Raw genomic sequence first — 23,424 nt, 5'->3', positions numbered from 1 at the left:
CTGTCTCTACCAGGTAACGCAGATTTAAGGTATGTTTGGTTTGCTGCCACATTTTACCTAATTTTACAACTAACCTTAAATAAAGTGTACCATAGTTAGACATAAACCATTTTATCTAATTTTATAACTAATCTTAAATAAAGTGTAGCATAGTTAGACATAAACCAAACAGGCAATAAAGTGTGGCATAGTTGGACATAAACCAAACATGCAACTCTCCAGCAGGTAACGCGGAATTGTATAATGATACTGTTTAAAATAAGGGACGAGGGAGATAGTCTCAGCCTCTCAGGGCATAAATCCTCCGCACGCCCGGCCTGCGTGCGGCACGTAACCAACATAGAAACGCCTGATGGTTATTACTCCGGTCTTGCTACCGCCAGAACTCAGACAAAAATGTGCCAATGCCTCCCATGCCGAAAATCACCGGATATATTCATCTATAGAGCACCAACACCGGTGCTTATTTGATCAGACGGACGCCTGTACTTTATTCTAAATTCGGTCCGCACACAGATTATGTCACCACGAACACAACGAATTAAGAGAGGGAAAGCTGTTTCCTAGCTATGCTTCAACTGCCAGCCCCGGAACCTGGCGCAGCTTTAAGCGCCTTGTCTCTGCTTCCGTCTGATCTATGAAATGAAACCACCTGTCGCGTCTACCTCCCCTACGAACGCTGCTTCTCCAGTTCCTCAATGAATCTGACAAAGTTGAGGATGATTTTCTTGCCTTCAGGGGTGATGATGCTCTCCGGGTGGAATTGGACACCCTGAAAACAGCTACAGTTAGCAGCCACTATAATACAGGTCCAGAACTCCAAGGAGAACATCCAATGGGAACGGGGGGTGGTACAAAACATTTGGAAACAGAGGTACCTGGATGTGTTTGTACTTCTTGTGGCGAGCAGCCATGATAAGTCCATCTTCAGTCCATGCAGTAGCCTCCAAAGCATCATGTGGGAAGGTTTCTTGCTCAATGACCAAGCTGTGGTACCTCGCGGCAGTAAAAGGGCTGTCCATGGAAGCAAAGGGTGCCAAGGCGGCGTCAACTCGGAAGGTTTTACTTGAGAGTACCATAAACTGAATTATGTAACTGGCATTAAATTCTGACAGAGGTCTTATAAGTGAAATGGTATATGTTACCATCTCCTTCAATAACTCATGTAAGGAAACATTTGCTTAAAGAAATACTAAGAGGTTAGGAACTTCTCATACTAAAAAAAGAAGAAATAAGAGGTTACCAAACCAAATAACATTCAGATGATTCAACGGTTGAGAAATTAAACCATACTGAATATTTGCTTTCTTGAAAGCAGAGCAAAAGGAATTAAACCATACTTTGGCAAGCCATTGAACAATGCCTTTCCTAATTCCTCATCGTAATAAACTGGAGAGCTTTTCCCATGCATCACTCCAGAAGGAGCACGGATAATCTTTCCTGCATATTCATGTCATAAATGTTTGAGGGACAAAAGCAGAGGCCATTAAAAAACTAGCGACCTGGTATGAATATAAATGTTACCTCCAAATGCCTCTCCAATGCATTGCAGACCCATGCAAACTCCAAAAATTGGGATGGTTGGGCCTAATTCAAGAACAGTCTGCAATGATATTCCCGAATCTTGTGGTTCACCTACAGAACACATATGAAAGTATTTTATTACACCCAAAGAAGCTTAAACACTCGCGATATTCAATAAGATTAAACTTACCAGGTCCTGGAGAAATAAGTATTCCCCTTGGGTTCTTCCTATAATAAATGAAAAGGGAGCATGTTCAACAAACTGAGATTAGTTGAAACAAAGTATAACGGTATTTTTTTCTATTTGGTATTGGGAAAAATACAAAGCAGCTATATCAAAATCGAAAATGTTCTCAGAGAACTAATTATACCTTCTCACATCTTCTATGGTCAGTTCATCATTGCGGTATACTTCGAAGTTCAATCCAAGCTCCCCCATATACTTCATCATTAAACACAAAATGTCAGCTAAGACACGTTTTGCTCATAGCATATGTTTCTTTTCAGCTAAGACACGTTTTGCTCATAGCATATGTTTCTTTTCTTTCTCCTCTATATTATGTTATGTTTCAATAAAGTGTAATATGAAATTGAGTTTCAAAAAAAAGGATAAATAGATGCCACCTTTGAGGTACAATAGAAATTGCATTAGTTGGCATAATCGTCATTATTAGAAAGATCTACTCTCACAAAGCAACATGTCATCCTACATCGCACTTGTCAAAATAGAAATTGCAGCATTGCAAAACCAAATTAGCTATGCCAAGTGAACTTGTCAGTATTAACAAAGTCAACATTCCAAACCAAACCATGTCATGTACCCTGGTAACTGGTAAGTTACTTGACAAAATAGTAAGGAAAATTTACAGAGGATTCAATGGTACTGATATGTCTCACAAAACACGCTTCTGAACAAACAAACCAATTGCCTAGAAATATGTCACTGACGTCTGCATACATATTTCTTAACCATGTTGTCCTTCTACTTATTATATAGTATTCTTCAATTAATGGGCACTGCTGCTGAAGAGCCAAGAGACGCCGGAGCGCCATTTCCAAAGTTTTTACTTCCACACAAAATGTCACTGTAACATTCAAATGCATATTTGCCCACCAAAAATAAAAAAACATTTTTCAAACAGCATAGATTTTATAGCTTTATTGCAAAGAAGTATGCCAATATCAATGTTAACGACTGTTTTAAAAAGGCCATCTAAACCTGACTAACCGCTGGCTGACAGCTTCCCACCTAGTGCTTAATTGCCACCTATGCATATGCCTAACCCTGATCAGGAACTAGGAGACACTCCATTGGCAACCTGATCTTAACCATTTTGATATCTAACCCCATGAAAAAAAATGTACACTAAGGTGCTGTTTGGTTGGATTATTTTGTAGTGTGATCCGATCACATCGCTACTCGATTGCAATAATTATTGTTTGTTTCACGTATGTTGTAATCGGATTGCATGGGAATAGATACAGGCGTCCAGCACGTTGATTATGCCTGATCCTGGGCGGTAACCGCTTACGCTGTCGTCAGCGTCAAAACAAACTTGCTTTCCGATTGCCGCAACGGGACCAAACAAAATAAGTAAATTGTTGACTCACTTCCCGTTCCATTACCTATGTTGCCTTTGTAGAAACAAACAGTACCTAAGTTCCAGTGCAAAGCTATTCTCGGCAGAAAAAAGAAAGGTAGCAAAGACTTGAAGATACTCAACGGAAATGGGCACAGAATCTGTTAAGTCGGTAGCTACCAAACAAACATAGTGTTCGTGTTTTAAGTCCGAATTTTGCAATAAAGGAACGTTATAAGCATACTGTGGAAAAGGGAACACGATAACACATGATCCACACAACACCAAGAATAAAGAATGCTGTTATGATTCTGGTTTTACCGTTATATTATCGACCTAAAAGTGCAATTTTCAAGCAAGTGTGCCTACTGCCTACAAAAGGTTTCTTATGTAACTTTGTTTACACTTTACAGAGAGTGACAACATAGTCGTTTAGGACGTGAATGTGACAGATGGGTATTTCCCCCCAAGTATGGATGCCTACTAATAGCAGATACAAATTCCATCAAAAGGTTCATAATGTATAACAGCATCATGGAATACATTCCTAGCATCCTTGTGATCATTATATCCTATCAGTTGATCTCATTACATGCACACTTGAAAAAAGCACGATGCAATTGCAAAGCGACAATAAAAATCATAACATTGTCACAAACAAACAAATTTACTAAAAACACAGACAAAAAATTGCATGTATATGCATATAATGCATCTTACTTTGGAACTAAGACGGTTCGCTGGGGTTGCACCTAGAGCTCTAGGGGCACCCTAAGCCGCAATGGTTGCCTCTAAAGAATACCCCAAATTTATGCGTAGGTCCTCCTACCCCTAAATCTAGGGTGTTCTTTCTCTTTCCCCTAATTTTTTATACTCTAAACTAAGAATTAAACATAGAATTAATATGTACGTGTCGTTTTAGACTATGACAAATACATATGTAAAAAACTAATTAAAAATATATTAGGAATATGGTGTATTATGCATAGGGAGATGAATTTAGAGGGAATCACTACGGGTGTTCGTATTTAGAGGGATGGAATCTTTTAAAGGGTGTGAAGAAATGGGCTTTAGGGGGATGATATGGAGGGAACCGCTGCGGATAGTCTAACATCACGAGTGAAACGTGAAAGGAACTATTCCAGTTCTGCACAGCCAGGGGCAGATCTAAACCCCGGGCCACCCGGTCCGTGGCCCGGGGCATGATCCATACAAGTCCATATAAATTTATTTGATCCAGTCTAAAAAATAGTTAATATAAAAAGGAAGGGAAGGAAATTTAATGGACTTGACTTGGCCCTCGGCATAAGAAAATTCTAGATTCACCCTGCACACAGCAATTCATCTTGCAAATATTCTTGAACTAACATCGTGAGCAACACATGAAAGAAACTATCCCACCTGGGCATAGCAATTCATCTTGCAACAACCAAACACTACACAACTCAACGAGGGAAGATGTCCAAACAAATGTCCAGAAATGCTTGCTGCAGCTGCAACCAGATGTGTAACCGCAAACAGGAACTATGGTACGTGCAAAGTATGAACCCACCCCACCTGTGTGGCCACAGCCCGCAGGCAGAGGCAGCCGCCACTCATCTCCAGTCGCAAGGATACCGCACGCACAGATCACATATAACCCACACCATATTTCGGAAGGGAACAGGCCCCCCACAACAGGAAACATAGAACGACAAATTACCTGGCAGAGGTTGTATGTGAAGCTGTCGTAGTTGTCGATGACGATGATGGGCTGCTTCTCCGTGGCCGGGCGGCCGTCCAGGTCGGCCACCGGTGCCGCCGCGGCCGGCCCCGCGGCGGCGACCAACGGGAACGCCGCTCCGTTTCCCTTAACCGACAAGCCAGCGCTCGCGAAACCTGCGGGTGGTACGCAGATACAAGCGGCCCGTCAACAGTGCGGCGGACCAAGCCAGGAAGGGGGGGAGAGAGAAGGTGGAAGAGGCGATTCGTACGAGGCGTCGACCGGAGGCGCGCGAAGGCGGAAGCGGGAGAATGCGCCGGGGAACGAGCCGCCGCTGCGGCGGGGGAGGAGACCCCCGCGGCGGCGATGTGGGAGCAGGCCATCTGGGCGGTGCCGGTAGGGAGGGGGCGAGGGTGGGCGGAGGTGTCACGTGTTTGTAGAGTGGGCGAGGTTTTGCTGCCTCTATAAATAGAATTTTACAGACATTGGTGAAAAAGAAAACGTTTTTGGGTCAGGCTGATATCTGGGGTTTTTATCGTTTAAAGTTTAATAATTAACGACAGGAGAGAGAGAGAGAAAGACTGAAAGAGAGAGTCGCGTGGAGCAGCTGCAGCAGCGCATTTTCCTCGTTTTCCACTTCGCGCCGCCGCCACCGCGCACTGACGTGACGTGGTGTGGTGCTGGTGTCCCGCCCTGCCCGGAAGGGAACAGGTAAACACCTGCGGATCTCCGGTGCTGCGACGTCGCGGTCAAAACGGCACCAGTGATCTCGCCGGAGACGCCGGTCTCACTCCGTTGCATCTTCTTTATTGTTTTAAAAAAGAACGAGTGGTGCTGGTATTGGTAGGTGAATGGAAGGGGGGGGAGGAAGTAGCGGATTGGGTTAGATTCGAGCCTAGCGCATGCGTCCATCGATTTTAATTTTAAAATGTTCAGGGGTGGGGCAGGAATCGGTCGACAGTCCATGCATGCGATCTCTATCCGATCCCGGGCGAATGAATCGGTCGTCCGTATCTGTATTGAAGAGAGATGACTGTACTTGCCGCTGTTAAAGTGAAGTTCCTTGATCGACAAAACGCTCCTAGCGAGCGGAATTGATAGCTAGGATAAATAATTGGCTACTTTGGAATCTCGGGCGGAAATATCTGTTGCACTCTACTTTTTATGCTCCAAACTGTCTACTACTAGATTGGATTAAAAAACTAGAAATAGCATGCAAGTCTTTACACCGGCAAACAACACGTGCAAGGATTGAGTTATAAAAGAAACACCGTGCAAGGACCTCGTTTGGTTTTAATCTTTCAACTGTGTTTTGTCACAATGAATTGCAGCAGCAGCAACATTTTGAATAACTGGTTTTAATTCGAAGCGAACAGCTGTCTCTCTCTATTCTAGCAATTGTGCTGTCCAGCGCCACGGACAGAAATTTTCGCTTCTTCACGAAGTTGTACATGAAAGACGACTCTGTGATACCCGATTTCATTGTTGAACACCTGCAGATGAGACTAAATGCAAACATCAGCATGGATCTCTCATCTCTGCATGGATTTCTCCGATGAGGAAATAAGCTAGTGATGATCTATTCCAAATAGGACTTATAAAAGCCCAGGTTCCGGTACTTTTCCAGGTAGATTTATCCAAAGAAATTAGGATCTTCTAGAAGACGATGTGACCATCAAAGGGATCAAACAGTTCTTCCTTTCCACTCATATGTCTGAAGGCGTGCAAATGACACATTAATTATGCTAATTCCGAAAGAAAAAAAAACAAAACAAAGATGCAGACGGCCTCAAAGATTACAGACCAATATTTTGTGCAACGTCGTCATCTGGCTCTGCAAAATGTTTGGTGTTAACAAACTCTGTCCCATCTTGAAAGAGATTATTGTGCCAATTAGCCCAAAGTGCTTTGATTCCCGGTCATATGATCTTGGTGTTGGAGGTCGGAGACGACGAGGAGGAGACCAACGTGCTACCTAGAGCTTCGCTGCACCGGCAGATGTTCTCGGACATGGTGGCCAATGGCGACGGTGACTTGAGCTAGCATGGACTGAACACAGTCATTGAACGCCTGAACGTCATTGCAAAGTAGCAAAGGCTGCAGCAGCAGGCAAGATGGTGTTTTTTTATGGAGATTGCAGGCAAGATGTTCTTCGGAATGCAACACTGGACCCGAAGACTTCTATATTTTTCACGAATAAAATAAGCTATTGCTTTCCTATTATGTTTACATGGAGCACTCGGCAAATAGCAGGATTTCCGTAGTGTATCTCTAGCCTGTTGAGTAAACTGTTTTGCAGGTAGCAGGTTTTGTTTGCGGAATCATTGATAGCTCCTAATTTCATCAATGAATGTACCTTTCCTGTGAAGCCCAATATGTTTTGGTTAGCTTGTCGAAATATTTCTACTAATGTTTAGTTTATACACTTTAATATGATTAAAAAAACACCACCCACAGCGCACACGTTAGACACTTGTATGATAAAAAGCTTTTGGTGGGGAGATGAGCATGGAAGAAGGAAAAACCATTGGCTTTCCTAGGACACAAAATTACCGAACCGAAGCTACCTAAGAGGTGATATATGTTTTTTAGACGTAGCCTCCTCAACTAAGCTCTTCTTGTTAGGCAAGCATGGTGCCTGTTAAAGTTCTTTGATAGTATATGCATGAGACGGCTAAAGGCAAAATATTATCCTCATAGATCACCGTAATATTCTTTCTAGCAGACTCTTCTACATGAAAAGACACTGAAAATGGATTTGATTTGGTAAAAAGGGAACCATTTATACAATGAATAATGGCCACAACATCCAATTTTGTAGGCAGTCGTTAGGATCCTTGCAATACCTTATACCTTACGTTGACAAGGTCTGATATAGCCTTCCCAAACAACGAGATCTGATAATTTTTACATGTTCTTGTTACTACTTATTGAACTACAGTTAGAATGATTCTATGGTGTGAGTATTGATGGAAAGAGTTTATGTGGAAGGAGGAACGTCGGTCATAGGAGTTTCAGAAAGGGAGGAGGGGCATCGACACAACGTGGATATAGAGGAGGATATGAATAAGGAAATAGAGGTTGCGGAGTCAGAGGACAGGGACAAAAGGGAACATTCTCTCGTCGATGATGGATGAAAGAAAGATCGTCGAACAAGACATGTCCCGCACCAGCAAGGACCTTAGGAAGTTACAGAGGTTGATCGAGTATGTGAAAAGTTAGCACCACACCTTGGATCCATAGTGAAACAAACAGCGGAAGGCGACAAATGGAGGGCAATGCTTGTGAATAGGAGGGTGGGGTGTGAATGAACCCAAGCACCCCACCTACAAATTCCATTTTATAGGGTGGATTCTACAAATTTTTATTTTTTTTAATATTTAATCCGATAAAATGGTGTCATCCAATCTCGAGACGTCATATTAGCAACAGACGATCGGTACAAACCACACCTAGCCAGTAATTTCACGGGCTTCAATGTGATGGTTAATACCGACTAATCAGTACCAACGAACCTGATTCCAACACAATCGGTAATGACCACGTCGACTGGTTGAATCGTTTGCCTTTGAGACCAGATGACACTATGCATTGTGTGAGACTATTTCATCATAGTTTCAAACCTCCTTATATGATATGCACGATAATGATATTCCTAATGAGTAGTATCATACTCATTAATAAGATGACATATAATTTTTTTTGTTGATGTGACAAGGTATTTAATAGGAAGGAGAAAAGAAATCTTACTTTGGCAAGATATCTTAGGTTGTGGCATAAAAAGATGATCAAATTGTTCGCTTGGCTTTAATCCAAAACGACTTCTATTGTTTATATAGTGTTTTGTCTCTATTTCAAACCTCCTTATATGATATGCACGATAATGATATTCCTAAGATGATATTCCTAATGAGTAGTATCATACTCATTAATAAGATGACATATAATTTTTTTTGTTGATGTGACAAGGTATTTAATAGGAAGGAGAAAAGAAAACTTACTTTGGCAAGATATCTTAGGTTGTGGCATAAAAAGATGATCAAATTGTTCGTTTGGCTTTAATCCGAAACGACTTCTATTGTTTATGTGTTTTGTCTCTATTTCAAACCTCCTTATATGATATGCATGATAATGATATTCCTAATGAGTAGTATCATACTCATTAATAAGATGACATATAATTTTTTTGTCGATGTGACAAGGTATTTAATAGGAAGGAGAAAAAGAAATCTTACTTTGGCAAGATATCTTAGGTCGTGGCATAAAAAGATGATCAAATTGTTCGCTTGACTTTAATCCGAAACGACTTCTATTGTTTATATATAGTGTTTTGTCTCTATAGATTGCAGCTGGAGTAGTCCGAATGTTTCAATCCATTCTTATAGACACAACATCACACTAGTTAAATAGTTAAAACATATAAGTATAGCATTATATATTGTTGACAGTGTATCATGTATTCATGTAGCAGCACCATACTTTTCACCCTATGCAGTTGTATTCTTTTAGTGAAAGTTAGGTTATTTTCAGTCCATAGCCTAACTTTCACTATATGAATACAATTATCTGGTTCCTAGTATTTTTCCCTCATTCCTAGTATTTTTCCCGTGGCTTCAATTTGGATTTCTCCTTCCCAAACAGAAACAACCAATTCCAAGCACGTCAGGCACCTCATGTTTAGGCCTTATTCGTTTATGTCGGATTTAACCCAGAATCGTTCCAACTAATCAAAGTTTATATAAATTAGAGAAACAATCTAATTAGGAATCATGTCGATCCATCAATACTAAACAAACGAACAAGACCTTAGTTGGATGTGATTAGCATCCCGTTTGGCTGGAGAGTGGGGACAGATCACGGGTATACCGAACAGCCGGGTTCCGCCACCAACCCAACCGTGGGGGTGCCTTACGGCCTACGGGCCGGAGCAGCGCTCGGGAGCCGCGGCACGGAGGCATCGACGCCGTTGAGCTCGAGGCGACCGGCGGCTCGCGGCCCCGCCACAGCGGTGCTGTGGCAGTGTGGCTTCTTCTGGTTTCTGCGGGCTCAGCGCGGAGGTAACTACAACCTGCTCCCACCTTTGTCTTGTCCCTGCTCTTCGCCGTTTAGGTGCCTTCCGGGCGGGTTTGAATCCGCCGGGGTTCACGTGGCTTAGTGCGTGTGCGACTCGATCCGGTGAGTTTCCGGATTCGACGCGGGGATGCTGATAAGCGTCTGCCGTCGAGGCGGTGTCTCGCTCCGCGCTCGTTGGTGATGTCGAAGCAGTGGTTGCTGGATGTGGTTTTGTTTGTGCGGTCGTGCCATATACAACTTGTTCGATTAATTTCGTCTCGGGCTTATGAACTGGGAGAGTGTGTTCATGCGGATCTCCCTCTGTTGCTGTTCAGTAGCAGGTGTAGTATAAGATTTGTGCTTCGACGCTTCCAATGCCTTGCCTATGTAGCTATGCTGCTCGAATTTATTCCCTGTGGTCTGAATTTCTGTCTTGCAAACAGCAATACTTCTCATACAGCTTTTCGAAAGTTAGACGGGAAAATCTATATCGATAGAATTTGTAATAACTGGATAAGAGGACAAGGTGGGTAAATTATTAAAATCTTTGTATGGGTTGAAGCTAGCCCCAAAGGCAATAACTGCTATGCAAGCAGTGCAAGCGTGCAAGCGAATAGGCTTGTAGCTCCATTTCCAATTTCCCTATAAAATAAATTGGAGAAGAAACATCTATACACTTTTCTGCATCACCTGTTGTTGAAGCTTTTATCTTAGCAGTACACAGTGCTAGTACCTGTGACGATCATGTCATCAAGTTGAACTCCCAAATGGAAATCTCGATCCCTTTGCATATCCTATATGCAGCAATCCTAGTTGGCATTTTCTCAAAGCCAGAGTTTGCTAAATACACGTCGAAAAACCATGCTCTCGGTGCTTGGCAAAGTCAGTAAGATTTTTTCTAAGTCTATACCAGCTTATGTACTTGGCCTTCTTTCATCAAACACACTGTTTGTTGAAGATACACTTGTTCTTGTAGATCACCAATAAGAGCGGCTGGTTTCACATTAAGATTCTAAATGTATCTTTAGGAAAAAAAATATCGTTTTAGGTTTATTTTTCCATAGCATCATGCATGCAATGCTAAATGTATGGTCTAGAATGTTAGTAGGTTTTGGATGAGACATCAGTTGAATTTTCTTTTGTACATTTTTGTTCACAGTATGATAATGTATGGCACGGAAAGATATGTTAACATCGCACTCTGTCATGCACCCATGCAGCCATGCTTCCTTCACTTTTAGGGTGCTACTGTTACGTTCTGGTTTATATGTTAGCTGTCCTGGTACCAATAGTGACTTATTCCAACAAGAATGACATGTAACCGTCATTGACTTGATATAGAAGTGTTATGGTTGAACTGTGCTTGCGTTATAATTTCAGTACTGAATGGAAGCTGGGTCTTTTCTTTGCCTTTAACATTTTGTCCATTTAGTTTTAGCCCCTCATGGCTTGTCAGAGAAATACAATAGATGTTTTTTCTGACCTATCGCAGTTTTCTTTATAGGCCTATTGCAGGATTAAATGGCAAATAGGCCAAGATGGATGATGAAGTACGAAAAGGGTCTTGTTGATATACTTCATGAGAACAACACTTCACATTATCGTACCCAAAACGGTTGGAGAACAGAGGGGTGGAGGAAAATTGTTAGGGATTTCAATGTACGGTACCTTGAAGCAAAGTTTAGTAAAATGCAAATCCAGGAACATGAGACCAGTGTTCTTAAGGCGCCTAGGCGAGCAAGTAAACCAGAAAACCGCCTTAGCGCCTAGGCGGCGCCTAGGCGGGTATGGCGAGCAAGGCGACCAGTTTTGCCCGGGCGCCTGGACGCCTAGGCGCCGCCTAGCGACGCCTTAAGAACACTGCATGAGACTCAATTGAAGAAAGACTATAGGTCGATAAAATCTATCCTCCAACGTGATGGTGTCTCATGGGACCAGAGTGCGTCCATGTTTAGAACAACAGATGAAATCTGGGATGAGATTATCGAGGTGAGGGCTTAGTTCTTCTACTCTTACCACATAGATATGCAACTTGTTGAATAATTAGACAAATTCCAAATTAAATTCCGAATATAAATCATGACCAAATCAGAAGAACTGAAATAAAAGCCAAATCAGATGATGCGTACTGATTAGACTTACTGATTGTTGGCGCGCGCCAGGATCAGCTGGGTCGACGATGTCAGAAGATCACGAGCAGTCGCGTGAAGACGCTTCCCAAAAACCTTATTCGCCCTCTCCCGGTGCAGGATCTAGAAGACGAAGGGTTCCGGAGACCTGCTCTCCTGATCGCAGATGCACCTCTGCGGTCGGGACGAAGGGAACTAAAAGGCGGCTCAGCTATGAAGAGAGGCGAAAGCGAACTGGGATCTGGGGATGATTTGGAGGCTGGCTGCCGGGCTCCTTTTATAGGGTCGAGTCCGCGACCCCCCGTGCTTATCCGCCCACGAAAATCTCGCAATCAGTTGAGATTTTGTAGCGATCGGTTAGGATAAGCGTAACAGCCAAGAAACCAAAAAATCAAACGGCAAAAGGTAGCCGCGCCCCCGCAAGGCGAGGGGCCGGATTTCGGCGGACCATTCACGCGTATGTCGTGCGCCCGCGCCCTTCGCCCCGCCCCGGCCCGGCCCGGCCAGGCCAGGCCAGGCCAGGCGAGGCGAGGCGAGCGAGCGCGCGCGCGCGTGTGGCTCTCCACACTCTCTCCTCTCATCCATGACTTGGTGAGTGAGTGTGGCTTCCATATTTAAGCTAGCTCTACTCCACAAGAGCTAGCAATATGGTGCTATTGGTTCCACCTATCCCTTTGCCATCCACTTATATGGGCTTTTGAGATTTTCCTGGGATTTATTTGAATAACTTAATTGGGCCAAGCCCATAAATCCTAACAATCCCCCACCAGATCTCAAATGCCCATCTGCAGTTTTCGCCACTGTTCACTACCGTTTAATATACTAGTTTTTCAGCAGAGACTGTTAAGTTGAACTTCCGCCTAGAACTCCAAGTTACACCAACCCACAACTTGGACAATGGACTATGCCTTGAATTGCAAGTTTTGCGTGAATGGGTTTCACTTGAAGTCATGACCAGTACTTGGCTACCAGTAGTCCCCTTCTCGGGTGGAGCATATACGTCGTACTCCAAGGTCTCTTCATGAGTTTACTAGAGATCACCCAAATCTCATAGACTGCGACGTTAGACAGTCTAACTCATATAGGTGTGTTCTTTCAAAGAATGTTCTGCAGGACAACATCTTCGCTAATACAAGCCAACAGAACACATTAAGGCACAAAGCCAACCTGCCTTACAGCATTTGAGAGTATTGCATCTTTACTTAGAGAGGGTCAAAAGTTACTCTCCTCAGTTCACCAATGGCTTGTTCTTCCCAGGACCTAATTCACGGGATCTCCGATCACATAGACTGGGTTTCCACCATGGCAACTTTATTCGGGTCTCATACCCATCTCTCTCGATGCGATTTCTATCACATTACGTGGTAGTCCCTTGGTAAAAGGATCTGCCAGATTTTTATCTGTTGAAATATAAGTCACACTTATAACTCCGGAGTTTCTCAACTTTCTGACAGACTTCAATCGTCTTTTGACATGTCTTGATGACTTTCCATTATCCTTAGAACTCGTCACTTTAGCAATCACTGTCTGATTGTCACAGTTCATAAGGATAGCTGGTATTGGTTTCTCAACCACCGGCAAGTCCATCAAGAGTTCACGCAACCATTCTGCCTCAACGGTTGCTGTGTCAAGTGCAGCTAGCTCGGCTTCCATGGTTGACCTCGTCAAAATGGTCTGCTTGCATGACCTCCATGATACCGCACCTCCACCAATAGTAAAGACATAACCACTGGTGGCATAAAGCTCATCTGCATCAGATATCCAGTTCGAATCACTATATCCTTCAAGTACTACATGCTGACCAGAATAGTGAATTCCATAACTCATTGTACCTTGCAGGTAGCGCATAACCCGCTCAAGTGCATGCCAATGATCAGTCCCGGGGTTTGACATGAACCTACTCAATTTGCTCACAGCAAACGAGATATCGGGCCTTGTTGCACCAACAAGATACATGAGTGAACCGACAATCTGAGAGTATCTCAATTGGTCTAAACCAATTCTCTTGTTCTTTCGCAGTGTCACACTGGGATCATAAGGTGTTGGAGAAGGTTTGCACTCAGAGAAGCCAAATCGCTTCAAAACCTTTTCAACATAGTGAGATTGCGAGAGAGTAATCCCACCATCTGCCTTAATCAGCTTGATGTTTAGAATCACATCAGCTTCTCCCAGATCTTTCATATCAAAACTCTTTGATAGAAAAGACTTGACTTCATTGATCACATCAATGTTTGTGCCAAATATCAATATATCATCAACATATAAGCACAATATAACTCCTTCGCCCCCACCACAGCGATAATATACACACCTGTCTGCCTCATTAATGGCAAAGCCTGCAGACGTTAGAGTAGTGTCAAACTTCTCATGCCACTGTTTTGGTGCTTGCTTCCGACCATACAAAGATTTCAATAACTTGCACACCTTGCTTTCTTGACCCTTTACTACAAATCCATCAGGCTGTTCCATATAGATTTCCTCGTCCAGCTCTCCATTAAGAAAAGTTGTCTTTACATCCATCTGATGAACAAGGAGACCATACGAGGCAGCCAAAGAAAGTAGTACTCGAATAGTGGTCATTCTAGCAACAGGTGAGTAAGTATCAAAGAAGTCTTCTCCTTCTTTCTGAGTATAGCCTTTAGCCACAAGCCTAGCCTTGTACTTTTCAATTGTACCATCAGGCTTGAGCTTCTTTTTAAACACCCACTTACAACCCACGGGTTTGCATCCATAGGGTCGATCAGTGACTTCCCACGTACCATTTGAAAGAATAGAGTCCATCTCATTATGAACTGCTTCTTTCCAATCATCTGCATCTGGAGATGCAAATGCTTCTGCAATGGTAGTAGGAGTATCGTCCACAAGGTACACAATGAAATCATTACCAAAGGATTTTTCAACCCTTTGTCTCTTGCTCCTTTTAGGAGCATCATTGTCATCCTCCTCTAGGACAATTTCATGTGGCTGTTCAAAACTCTCAATAGGTGTATTATGTTCAGGAATTATCTCAGAAGAGTATCTAGAATTGCTATGAATGTCTTTCATTGGAAATATATGCTCAAAGAAAGTAGCATCACGTGATTCCATAATAATATCAACATACACATCAGGAACTTCAGATTTAACTACTAAAAATCTATATGCTATGCTACACGAAGCATATCCAAGAAAGACACAATCCACTGTCCTTGGACCAAGCTTGCGCTTTTTATTAATTGGTACATTGACTTTCGCCATGCACCCCCAAGTGCGCAAGTATGAAAGTGATGGTTTTCTCCCAACCCACTTCTCATAAGGGGTTTTCTCTTCTTTGCCCATAGGAATTCTATTCAGAACATGACATGAAGTCAGGACTGCCTCCCCCCACCATGCCTTAGATAAACCACAAGTGTCTAACATGGCATTCACCAGGTCAGTCAACGTACGGTTTTTCCTTTCAGCAATCCCGTTTGACTCGGGTGAATAGGGAGGAGTCCTCTCATGAATAATGCCATGTTCTGCACAGAAATCGTCAAAGACTTTGGGAAAGAACTCACCACCACGATCTGATCTAAGACGTTTGATCTTTCTCTCTAGTTGGTTTTCAACCTCAGCCTTATAGATTTTAAAGTAGTCTAAAGCCTCATCTTTAGTTTTTAGCAAGTATACATAGCAAAATCTAGACGCATCATCAATCAATGTCATGAAGTATCTCTTACCACCTTTTGTCAACACACCATTCATCTCACAAAGATCAGAATGTATGAGTTCTAGTGGTGCCAGGTGTCTCTCCTCAGCAGCCTTATGAGGCTTTCGAGGTTGCTTCGACTGCACACAACTATGGCACTTAGAACCTTTGACTATGGTGATATTCGGAATTAAACTCATGGTTGCAAGCCGAGACATAGAGCCAAAATTAATATGACACAAACGAGAATGCCAAATACTCGCAAGATCATCAACATTAGCACAAATATGGTTCACAGACTTATTATTGAAATCTAACAAAGAAAAGCGGAACAAGCCTCCGCAATCATAGCCTTTACCAATAAATTGTCCAGACTTGGACACAACTAATTTATTGGACTCTAAAACTACCTTGAACCCATCTCTACATAGAAGGGTTCCGCTAACGAGATTCTTGTGTATAGAAGGGACATGATGCACGTTCTTCAGCTGCACGATCTTTCCCGAAGTAAACTTCAGATCCACCGTGCCAGTGCCATGAACAGAAGCATGTGACCCATTCCCCATTAGCACGGAAGAATCCCGGGCGCCCTGATAAGAAGAGAACAAGTTGATGTCAGAACACACATGAACATTAGCACCAGTATCAAGCCACCAGCTAGGTGATTGAAATACTGAGAAGATGAAAGGTAAATTACCATACCCTTTGTCTTCCTCATTGCTAGCGACCACTGTGTTGACATTGCCCTTTTTGCCACGGCGATCCGCTCGATCGGGACAATCCTTGGCAAAATGACCCGCCTCGCCACATGCGAAACATGTCAATTCAGCCTTGTTCTTCTTCTTCTTGAAGTTGGTAGTTTTGTTGGGCTTGTTAGATTTTGGCTTTCCTTTGCCCTTGTTGTGGTTCTTCTGAACCATGTTGGCGCTGGAGTGGCCCTCGCCTCCTTTAGATCCCGTGTCCTTAGCCCGAGCTTTCTCCTCAACATCCAGAGACGCTATCAGATTTTCAACTGATATCTCCTGTCTCTTATGTTTCAGAGCTGTGGCGAAGTTCCTCCATGTAGAAGGCAACTTTGCAATAATGCATCCGGCCACAAATCGGTCAGGAAGGACTATCTTAAGGTGGTCGAGCTCCTTGGCTATACACTGTATTTCATGAGCTTGCTCTACAATAGAGCGATTATCAACCATCTTATAATCATGAAAGCTCTCCATGATATACAGGTCACTGCCAGCATCTGATGCACCATACTTAGTAGTAAGTGCATCCCACAACTGTTTCCCGTCTGTGTACTGCATATTCGCATCAACCAGACGGTCAACAAGGGCGCTAAGAACGACTCCCGTGAACATAGTATTGGCATGGTCGTACTCTTTCTCCTGTTCAGGAGTCAGTGGACCCTCAGGTCTGCCTTTACTAACATGGAAGACATTCATAGCAGTAAGCCAGAGCGTGGCCTTGACTTGCCATCTCTTAAAGTGCATACCATTAAACTTTTCTGGCTTCAGCGCGTCGGCAAAAGCAGCCATAGAAAAACTAGGAAATTGTCTACAATAAGGTTTTTGGATTGTTGAATAATTAGACAAATTCCAAATTAAATTCCGAATATAAATCATGACCAAATCAGAAGAACTGAAATAAAAGCCAAATCAGATGATGCGTACTGATTAGACTTACTGATTGTTGGCGCGCGCCAGGATCAGCTGGGTCGACGATGTCAGAAGATCACGAGCAGTCGCGTGAAGACGCTTCCCAAAAACCTTATTCGCCCTCTCCCGGTGCAGGATCTAGAAGACGAAGGGTTCCGGAGACCTGCTCTCCTGATCGCAGATGCACCTCTGCGGTCGGGACGAAGGGAACTAAAAGGCGGCTCAGCTATGAAGAGAGGCGAAAGCGAACTGGGATCTGGGGATGATTTGGAGGCTGGCTGCCGGGCTCCTTTTATAGGGTCGAGTCCGCGACCCCCCGTGCTTATCCGCCCACGAAAATCTCGCAATCAGTTGAGATTTTGTAGCGATCGGTTAGGATAAGCGTAACAGCCAAGAAACCAAAAAATCAAACGGCAAAAGGTAGCCGCGCCCCCGCAAGGCGAGGGGCCGGATTTCGGCGGACCATTCACGCGTATGTCGTGCGCCCGCGCCCTTCGCCCCGGCCCGGCCCGGCCAGGCGAGGCGAGCGAGCGAGCGCGCGCGCGCGTGTGGCTCTCCACACTCTCTCCTCTCATCCATGACTTGGTGAGTGAGTGTGGCTTCCATATTTAAGCTAGCTCTACTCCACAAGAGCTAGCAATATGGTGCTATTGGTTCCACCTATCCCTTTGCCATCCACTTATATGGGCTTTTGAGATTTTCCTGAGATTTATTTGAATAACTTAATTGGGCCAAGCCCATAAATCCTAACACAACTGAGGTAACTTTTAACATTCTTTTAAATTTTGTAGGATATGCCCAATGCACGGAAGTACCAAAGCAAGAGCTTTCCATTGCTTGACTCACTAGAACTGTTATTTGATGGTGAGCACACGTGCACACTGCCTACAGCTGGAAAAGGGCTGAGAAGATCTGTGCTATACGCTGATACCTTTTGCTTGACTAAAATAAATATGTTACTATGATAGGTCCTATTCCTGAAGGGGCACAAAAATCACCTTCCAGCATACCTCAGAATGTTGGTGGAAACGTTGGTGATGGAGGCAACAATATCAGCACAGCCCCAGACTTGTCTGAAAGACCTAGTGGAACAATTAACACAAGCGTTAATGAGGCATGGAATAATATCAGCCTACTTAAGCAAACAGCATTGGGACCCCAAGGTATAGACAATCTCGACACGCTGCAAAATCGTGATGAAGAGGTGCTGGAACGGCTACAGCATGGCTCGGACCGGAGGCCGCAGAGAGCTGATGAACAGGCACAGTCAAGTTCTTGCGTAGAACTGCAGAGAGACAGGCGCAAGAAGCGGAAGGCCCCAGACATCCAGCAGATCATGGAGACCTATATGAATTTCAGAATGAAGCAACCTCGCGTCAAACAACGAAGAGCAAAGGACGCTGACCAGTTCACGATTTCAAGGTATTAGCCTCTGATGTTTTCAAGGACCCTGAGAACAGGGAGACCTTTCTTTCGTATGAACCCAGGCTGCGCACCTTGTGGCTGAAGAGGGAAGTTGGCAAGCTACTCTCCTTATAGAAGTGGCAGCCCTTGCTTGTTTTGTTTGCTACCCGTGCCTAGGCTTCATTTAACAAACTCTACTAGTGACTTAACTTGTTCCATGCACAGTACGTCACTACGCTGCTTAGTCATTCATGATCAATGATGTGCTTGCTGCGTGTAGTGCTTCCAAAATTTTGCATCTGTGTCAATACACTGTTAAAAATGCGACAGAATGCTTGTTTCTTGACAGCAGATATTTAGGATCGTTCTGCATGACTGAGCGTCAACAGCAGAGGTTGTAGAGCCACTCAAGCGCAGTATATACTTTCGGCCTAAACTTTCTGCAACAATATCGTTCTTAGCAAACTGTCTATTCATTCTCAACAATCAGCTCAAACAAAGCGTCTAGACTTGGCACCGCAAAAAAAAACATTTCAAGAAACTGAAAATATGATTTGCCAGTTTATTCGAATCTGCTGAGACAGAAGAGCCATTCCATCAATCTAACAAATTACTGCAAGGTCTGTCCGATCTACATTGAGAAACGGAGTGCCCATTCAGTTCATTCCCGCTTCAAGGAAAACAAAACACGCCTGATCAGAACGGTTGAAATGAATGAAAAGAACCAATAGGTTACTTCATCGTTGGCAGCCAGCAACCAGGACAAGCACACACTCAACATTCAAAAACGAACCATAGCCCAGGTGATGATACTCGAAAGAAACAGAAGCCAACTCATGCGTTCATAATATTTTTAAAGACACTTCTCACTCAATACAAGCATAGCTAAGGCTAAATTTAAGTCATACAATACCTTGAAGGCAAAACATTTTTCGCTCAGTACAAAGGCTAAATTTAAGGCTTCTATGTCATTTGCTAAACTGTAATCTCTTCTCCAGCAAAATTAAATGGTCATGACAGCACCAAGCAAAGTTTTGAACTTTGAGGTTTTCTACATCAAATTATGTGAGTCCACCAAACAAATTATGTCTGCCAAATAAGCCAACAATCCAACATACAGGGACGCTAGGTTTGCCAGTCACTGAATACACATTAAATTGAAAAGTGCAATTAGAAATTTATATAACGCATATATAGCTCAACATGAGTTATGGAGTCCAGACACAAAATCTCCATGCACACACAAGTCCAAGCTAAAAAGTCTACCAGGGGGAGAGGCGTCCACCTGATTTTGCCATTAAGTTTGTGCCAACCTTCGAACTCTGATGACACTGGGATCTCAACACCTGGACTTCAACAGTCTAACCAGTGTAACTTAGGAAAAGTTGGCAACATCATGCCAAGCTCATGTAGAAAGCTTGAACTGACTGCGTAATATGAGCCCATGAGGATAACAGGTAAGAAGCTCCTTTGGTTGCACCCTTCAAGCAAATAATCACTGTTTTGTTGTTGTCCTAAGTTTACTTTCTATATGTTGAGTTCAAATATTTTGAATGATGCAAGTAGGATTGTTCTGAAATTTAGTTCAGTAGAAGTATACTCTTGCTACATTATATAAATATATTGATATGGAAGTAGTAGTCAAAGCTGAATTCTAGAGACCATGTTGATACCCAAAGTCACTAGCCAATGGATCAAGACATAATATAATACCAACTTACAATATGATTTCATCCCTTCCCGCCTTTAGCAGAATAATAAGAATATCAAGACTGGGAAGCAACAGTGAACCAACATAATATGAAATTTCAACTAAAATCAACTCCATTTTAATGCTATGAGCAAAAGATCAATCCCATGGTAAAAGTCGAGAGAAGTCCAACAAATAAACAATGCACAGTAATTACTAATAGAACCTACACTGAGCAGATCAAATAAAGTACAACCAACAGATAAAGGGAACAGATAATAAATCCAACACAAAGAATGAGATTGTGAATACCTAAACTTAATGTCTAAAATTAAATAAACAACAGTTACTGCTCAAGTGCCCATATACTCGTAGACAAGGACAAAACAGTCACCTTATATGGCATATATATTATCTCACAAACTGTAAGCAACAAACAGTCCTCTCCAGCAACATATGCATCACATGCAACGAGAACGGTATGGAACTGAGTTTCTGGACAAGTCTATATGGATTCAGCACCTATTTCGAATATTCACATTTCTTTATACCAAAAGCAGACGATACGCAAAAAACGAGCATATCTGACAGTAACATGCAACGGGTAGCGCTACAACATAGATCTAGCATAACCCTGGCAGTTTAGTAACTTGGACCCATGCTACAAGAACGGGACAGTCGCTTTTCCATCTCTCGTCCAGTCCCAACTGTTGCTCTTGAGCCACCTCCACCGCCGCCTTCTGCTGCAGAAACTGTGTTGTATTGCTTCCTGCAACCTGGGCAGCGCCCATCTTCCACCAAGATCCTGTTGTGGCAGAAGAGGCACATGTGAAACCCACAAGGACAGGGACAGAAGCTCGAATCTGTCAGGTCAAGATCGTCACAGCAAATGGGGCACGACAGCGGCAATGAAAGAATTCCCTGCTGCGCAGCACTCATTCCCATATCCTGCCAGCGGTTACCAATGCTTGCTGGGAAGCTGGTCTGCTTGGAGATGCTGGGTAAGCTCTGTGGTCGAAATATGTCATCCGGTGCCCAAGCCCTTGTCTTGCTTTGAATCGGTTCTGGTTTCGCTGCATGAGAAGGTTCTGCAGTGGTCGGAGCTTGTGGGAGTGTCGGTGTGGGACCTGAACTCTGGTTACAAGAACTGTCATCGACATAAAGCGCATCAGCAGCCATTTCCCAATCATCGAAGACTTCACTCTCATCCTCAGGGCCGCCTGTATCCTCCTCAGCATCACTCACACTCCTTGAGCTGGACCATACACTGCTTCCACTGCTGAGGCTGGGACCACCGCCATTGCCAGGGAACCCCTTCCTCTGAGGGCAGTCACCACTTTGGCGCTTGTCTGAGCCTGGGGAGTCAAGGCCACTGCCATCTGCCTCAAGGCCAGCAGCAATAGCCTCATCCCTATCCTCCGGATCACTGCCCCTTGATCTGGAATCAGCACGGCGACGAGGAAGTGGAGGGTGCGGGGAAGCGAGTATGGGCGACCCAGAAACTGCTCCTGTTGGCGAAGCTGCAGATTTGGCATCCTTATTGCCTGAACCAATCCAAAACGAAATGGTATATCAGATTTAAAACGAATCCATAAAAAAGAACACAAACTTTACAGCTATATAACCACAATCCCCAATCAACGAACAGACGTAGCATTCAGAAGCAGCACCTGAAAAACATAAATTTCAGAAGTACGTCTCAGAGAAGATAACCTTGATCCGACGCATGGAGAGCTTAAATCCAGAAGAAGGTCAAAACGTCTCACAAAAAATATCATAACTTTGTATATAAAAACCGCGATCCAACGCATGGAGAGCTCAAATCCGTCATGCACACCACTGCCGAATCGTCAATCGAAAACCAGAAATCCCCAAAATCACAAACACGGATTAAGACTAATGTATCGCACAGACCAGACATGAGATCAGACCTTGCCCCCTAGACAGAAACTGCTCACGGCGTGTGTCGCGCTTGCTCTGCTTCAGCTTCGCCGCCGAGCGGCTCCCCTGAAAGGAACACCATAAAAGGACAGAACTCAGATCAGATCGGCACGCTGCGCAATCAAATCAAACCAAACCAAACCAAACCAGGAACCGAACCAGAGAGATCGCCCCGACCCCACCCCGAAAGGAAAATAGCCCGCTCTTACCCTCTTCTTCTTGGAGTCGCGCGCGGCGGCCGCCGATGCGGGCGATGCAGCGTCGCTGTTGCCCATTTCTCCTTGTAGTGAGTGGCGGCGGCGGACAGATGCGCGGCTGCCGGTCGTCGTCGACGCGCGTGCGTTGGGAGGAGCGAGGGTGCGGAGGATGGGGGAGCAGGAGCGAGAAAACCCTAAAAAGCGATGCGGCGAGCGGCGAGAGGAAGGCGAACCGATGGGTGGATAGATAACACGGCACACGGGGGCGGAGTTTTAGTGGAAAGAAAGGAGGAAATGGAGACGAAATCTGTTGGGCCTTTTCGTTTGGGGCGTCCGTTGCAGTTTGATCCAGAGCGGCGCTCTCTGAGAAAATGACGGAAATACCCTCCTCCGAGGGAGAAGGTGCCGTCGGATCGGGTCCCTCCGATCCGCGCAGGGGCGAAAGACGGGACGGGACATACCTGAGTGCTGCCTCGTTTCCGTGAGGATCTTTTCTTTGGCCGGGGGTGTGAACGTTTTTTATATATTTTTTATTTATAATTAATAAATGATATCAATGTTTATAATATTAATCTATATCTATTCTACATCTAATATTATATTAATGATCTAGCGGATTTAAACGGACTGATACAGCTGCAATCCATAAAGACAGAATATTATATACAAAAGTAAAGGCCATTTCGAATTAAAGTCAAACAAACATGCATCTTTTTTGTCTAGTTTTTTCTAGTCTATCCTCATCCTCTTATGTCTACTTGTGTCGCTGTGGACACACAGTAAAATTCTAAAAAGAATATTAGAGAGAACGCAGGCAAGTGACGTATTAAATCTGGCATGATCAAAAACCTACATGTGGTCAGTTTAGATAGGTTAAGGCTATGAT

General features: G+C 43.7%; 3 protein-coding genes across 9 annotated transcripts; 1 reads left to right on the top strand and 2 right to left on the bottom strand.

Annotated features, from left to right (window-relative positions):
• Positions 1-221: 221 nt before the first annotated feature.
• LOC542286 (anthranilate synthase homolog1) lies at positions 222-5,232 on the bottom strand. The gene is made up of 8 exons (NM_001305858.2): positions 5,078-5,232; positions 4,807-4,982; positions 1,896-1,966; positions 1,715-1,752; positions 1,525-1,635; positions 1,341-1,440; positions 879-1,014; positions 222-772 (listed from the first exon to the last, which is right to left on the bottom strand). Exons 1-8 carry the CDS (start codon positions 5,187-5,189, stop codon positions 671-673), a joined length of 846 nt encoding a protein of 281 aa, NP_001292787.1. The 5' UTR covers positions 5,190-5,232; the 3' UTR covers positions 222-670.
• Positions 5,233-9,625: 4,393 nt separating this feature from the next.
• Positions 9,626-19,061, top strand: LOC100381835 (uncharacterized). 7 transcript variants are annotated; one of them, XM_035964890.1, is made up of 4 exons: positions 9,626-9,863; positions 11,363-11,517; positions 18,098-18,170; positions 18,275-19,061. In XM_035964890.1, the coding sequence occupies exons 2-4, from the start codon at positions 11,380-11,382 to the stop codon at positions 18,733-18,735; spliced, it is 672 nt and encodes a 223-aa protein (XP_035820783.1). In that variant the 5' UTR covers positions 9,626-9,863; positions 11,363-11,379; the 3' UTR covers positions 18,736-19,061. The 7 variants fall into 7 exon arrangements, with proteins under 7 accessions (XP_035820783.1, XP_035820786.1, XP_035820784.1 ...); XM_035964893.1 differs by having other exon boundaries at positions 9,635-9,863; positions 11,351-11,408; XM_035964891.1 differs by having other exon boundaries at positions 9,635-9,863; positions 11,351-11,517.
• A 1,862-nt stretch (positions 19,062-20,923) lies between these two features.
• On the bottom strand, positions 20,924-22,850 carry LOC100276679 (uncharacterized). The gene is given in 3 exon segments (NM_001150406.1): positions 20,924-21,944; positions 22,332-22,407; positions 22,551-22,850. Coding segments are annotated over 3 exon segments (1,044 nt in total). The 5' UTR covers positions 22,617-22,850; the 3' UTR covers positions 20,924-21,042.
• Between the last annotated feature and the right edge of the window lie 574 nt (positions 22,851-23,424).

This window comes from Zea mays, chromosome 2 (genome assembly GCF_902167145.1).
Source record: "Zea mays cultivar B73 chromosome 2, Zm-B73-REFERENCE-NAM-5.0, whole genome shotgun sequence".
Lineage (NCBI taxonomy): Eukaryota > Viridiplantae > Streptophyta > Magnoliopsida > Poales > Poaceae > Zea > Zea mays.
This window is presented reverse-complemented; position numbering and strand designations above follow the sequence as displayed.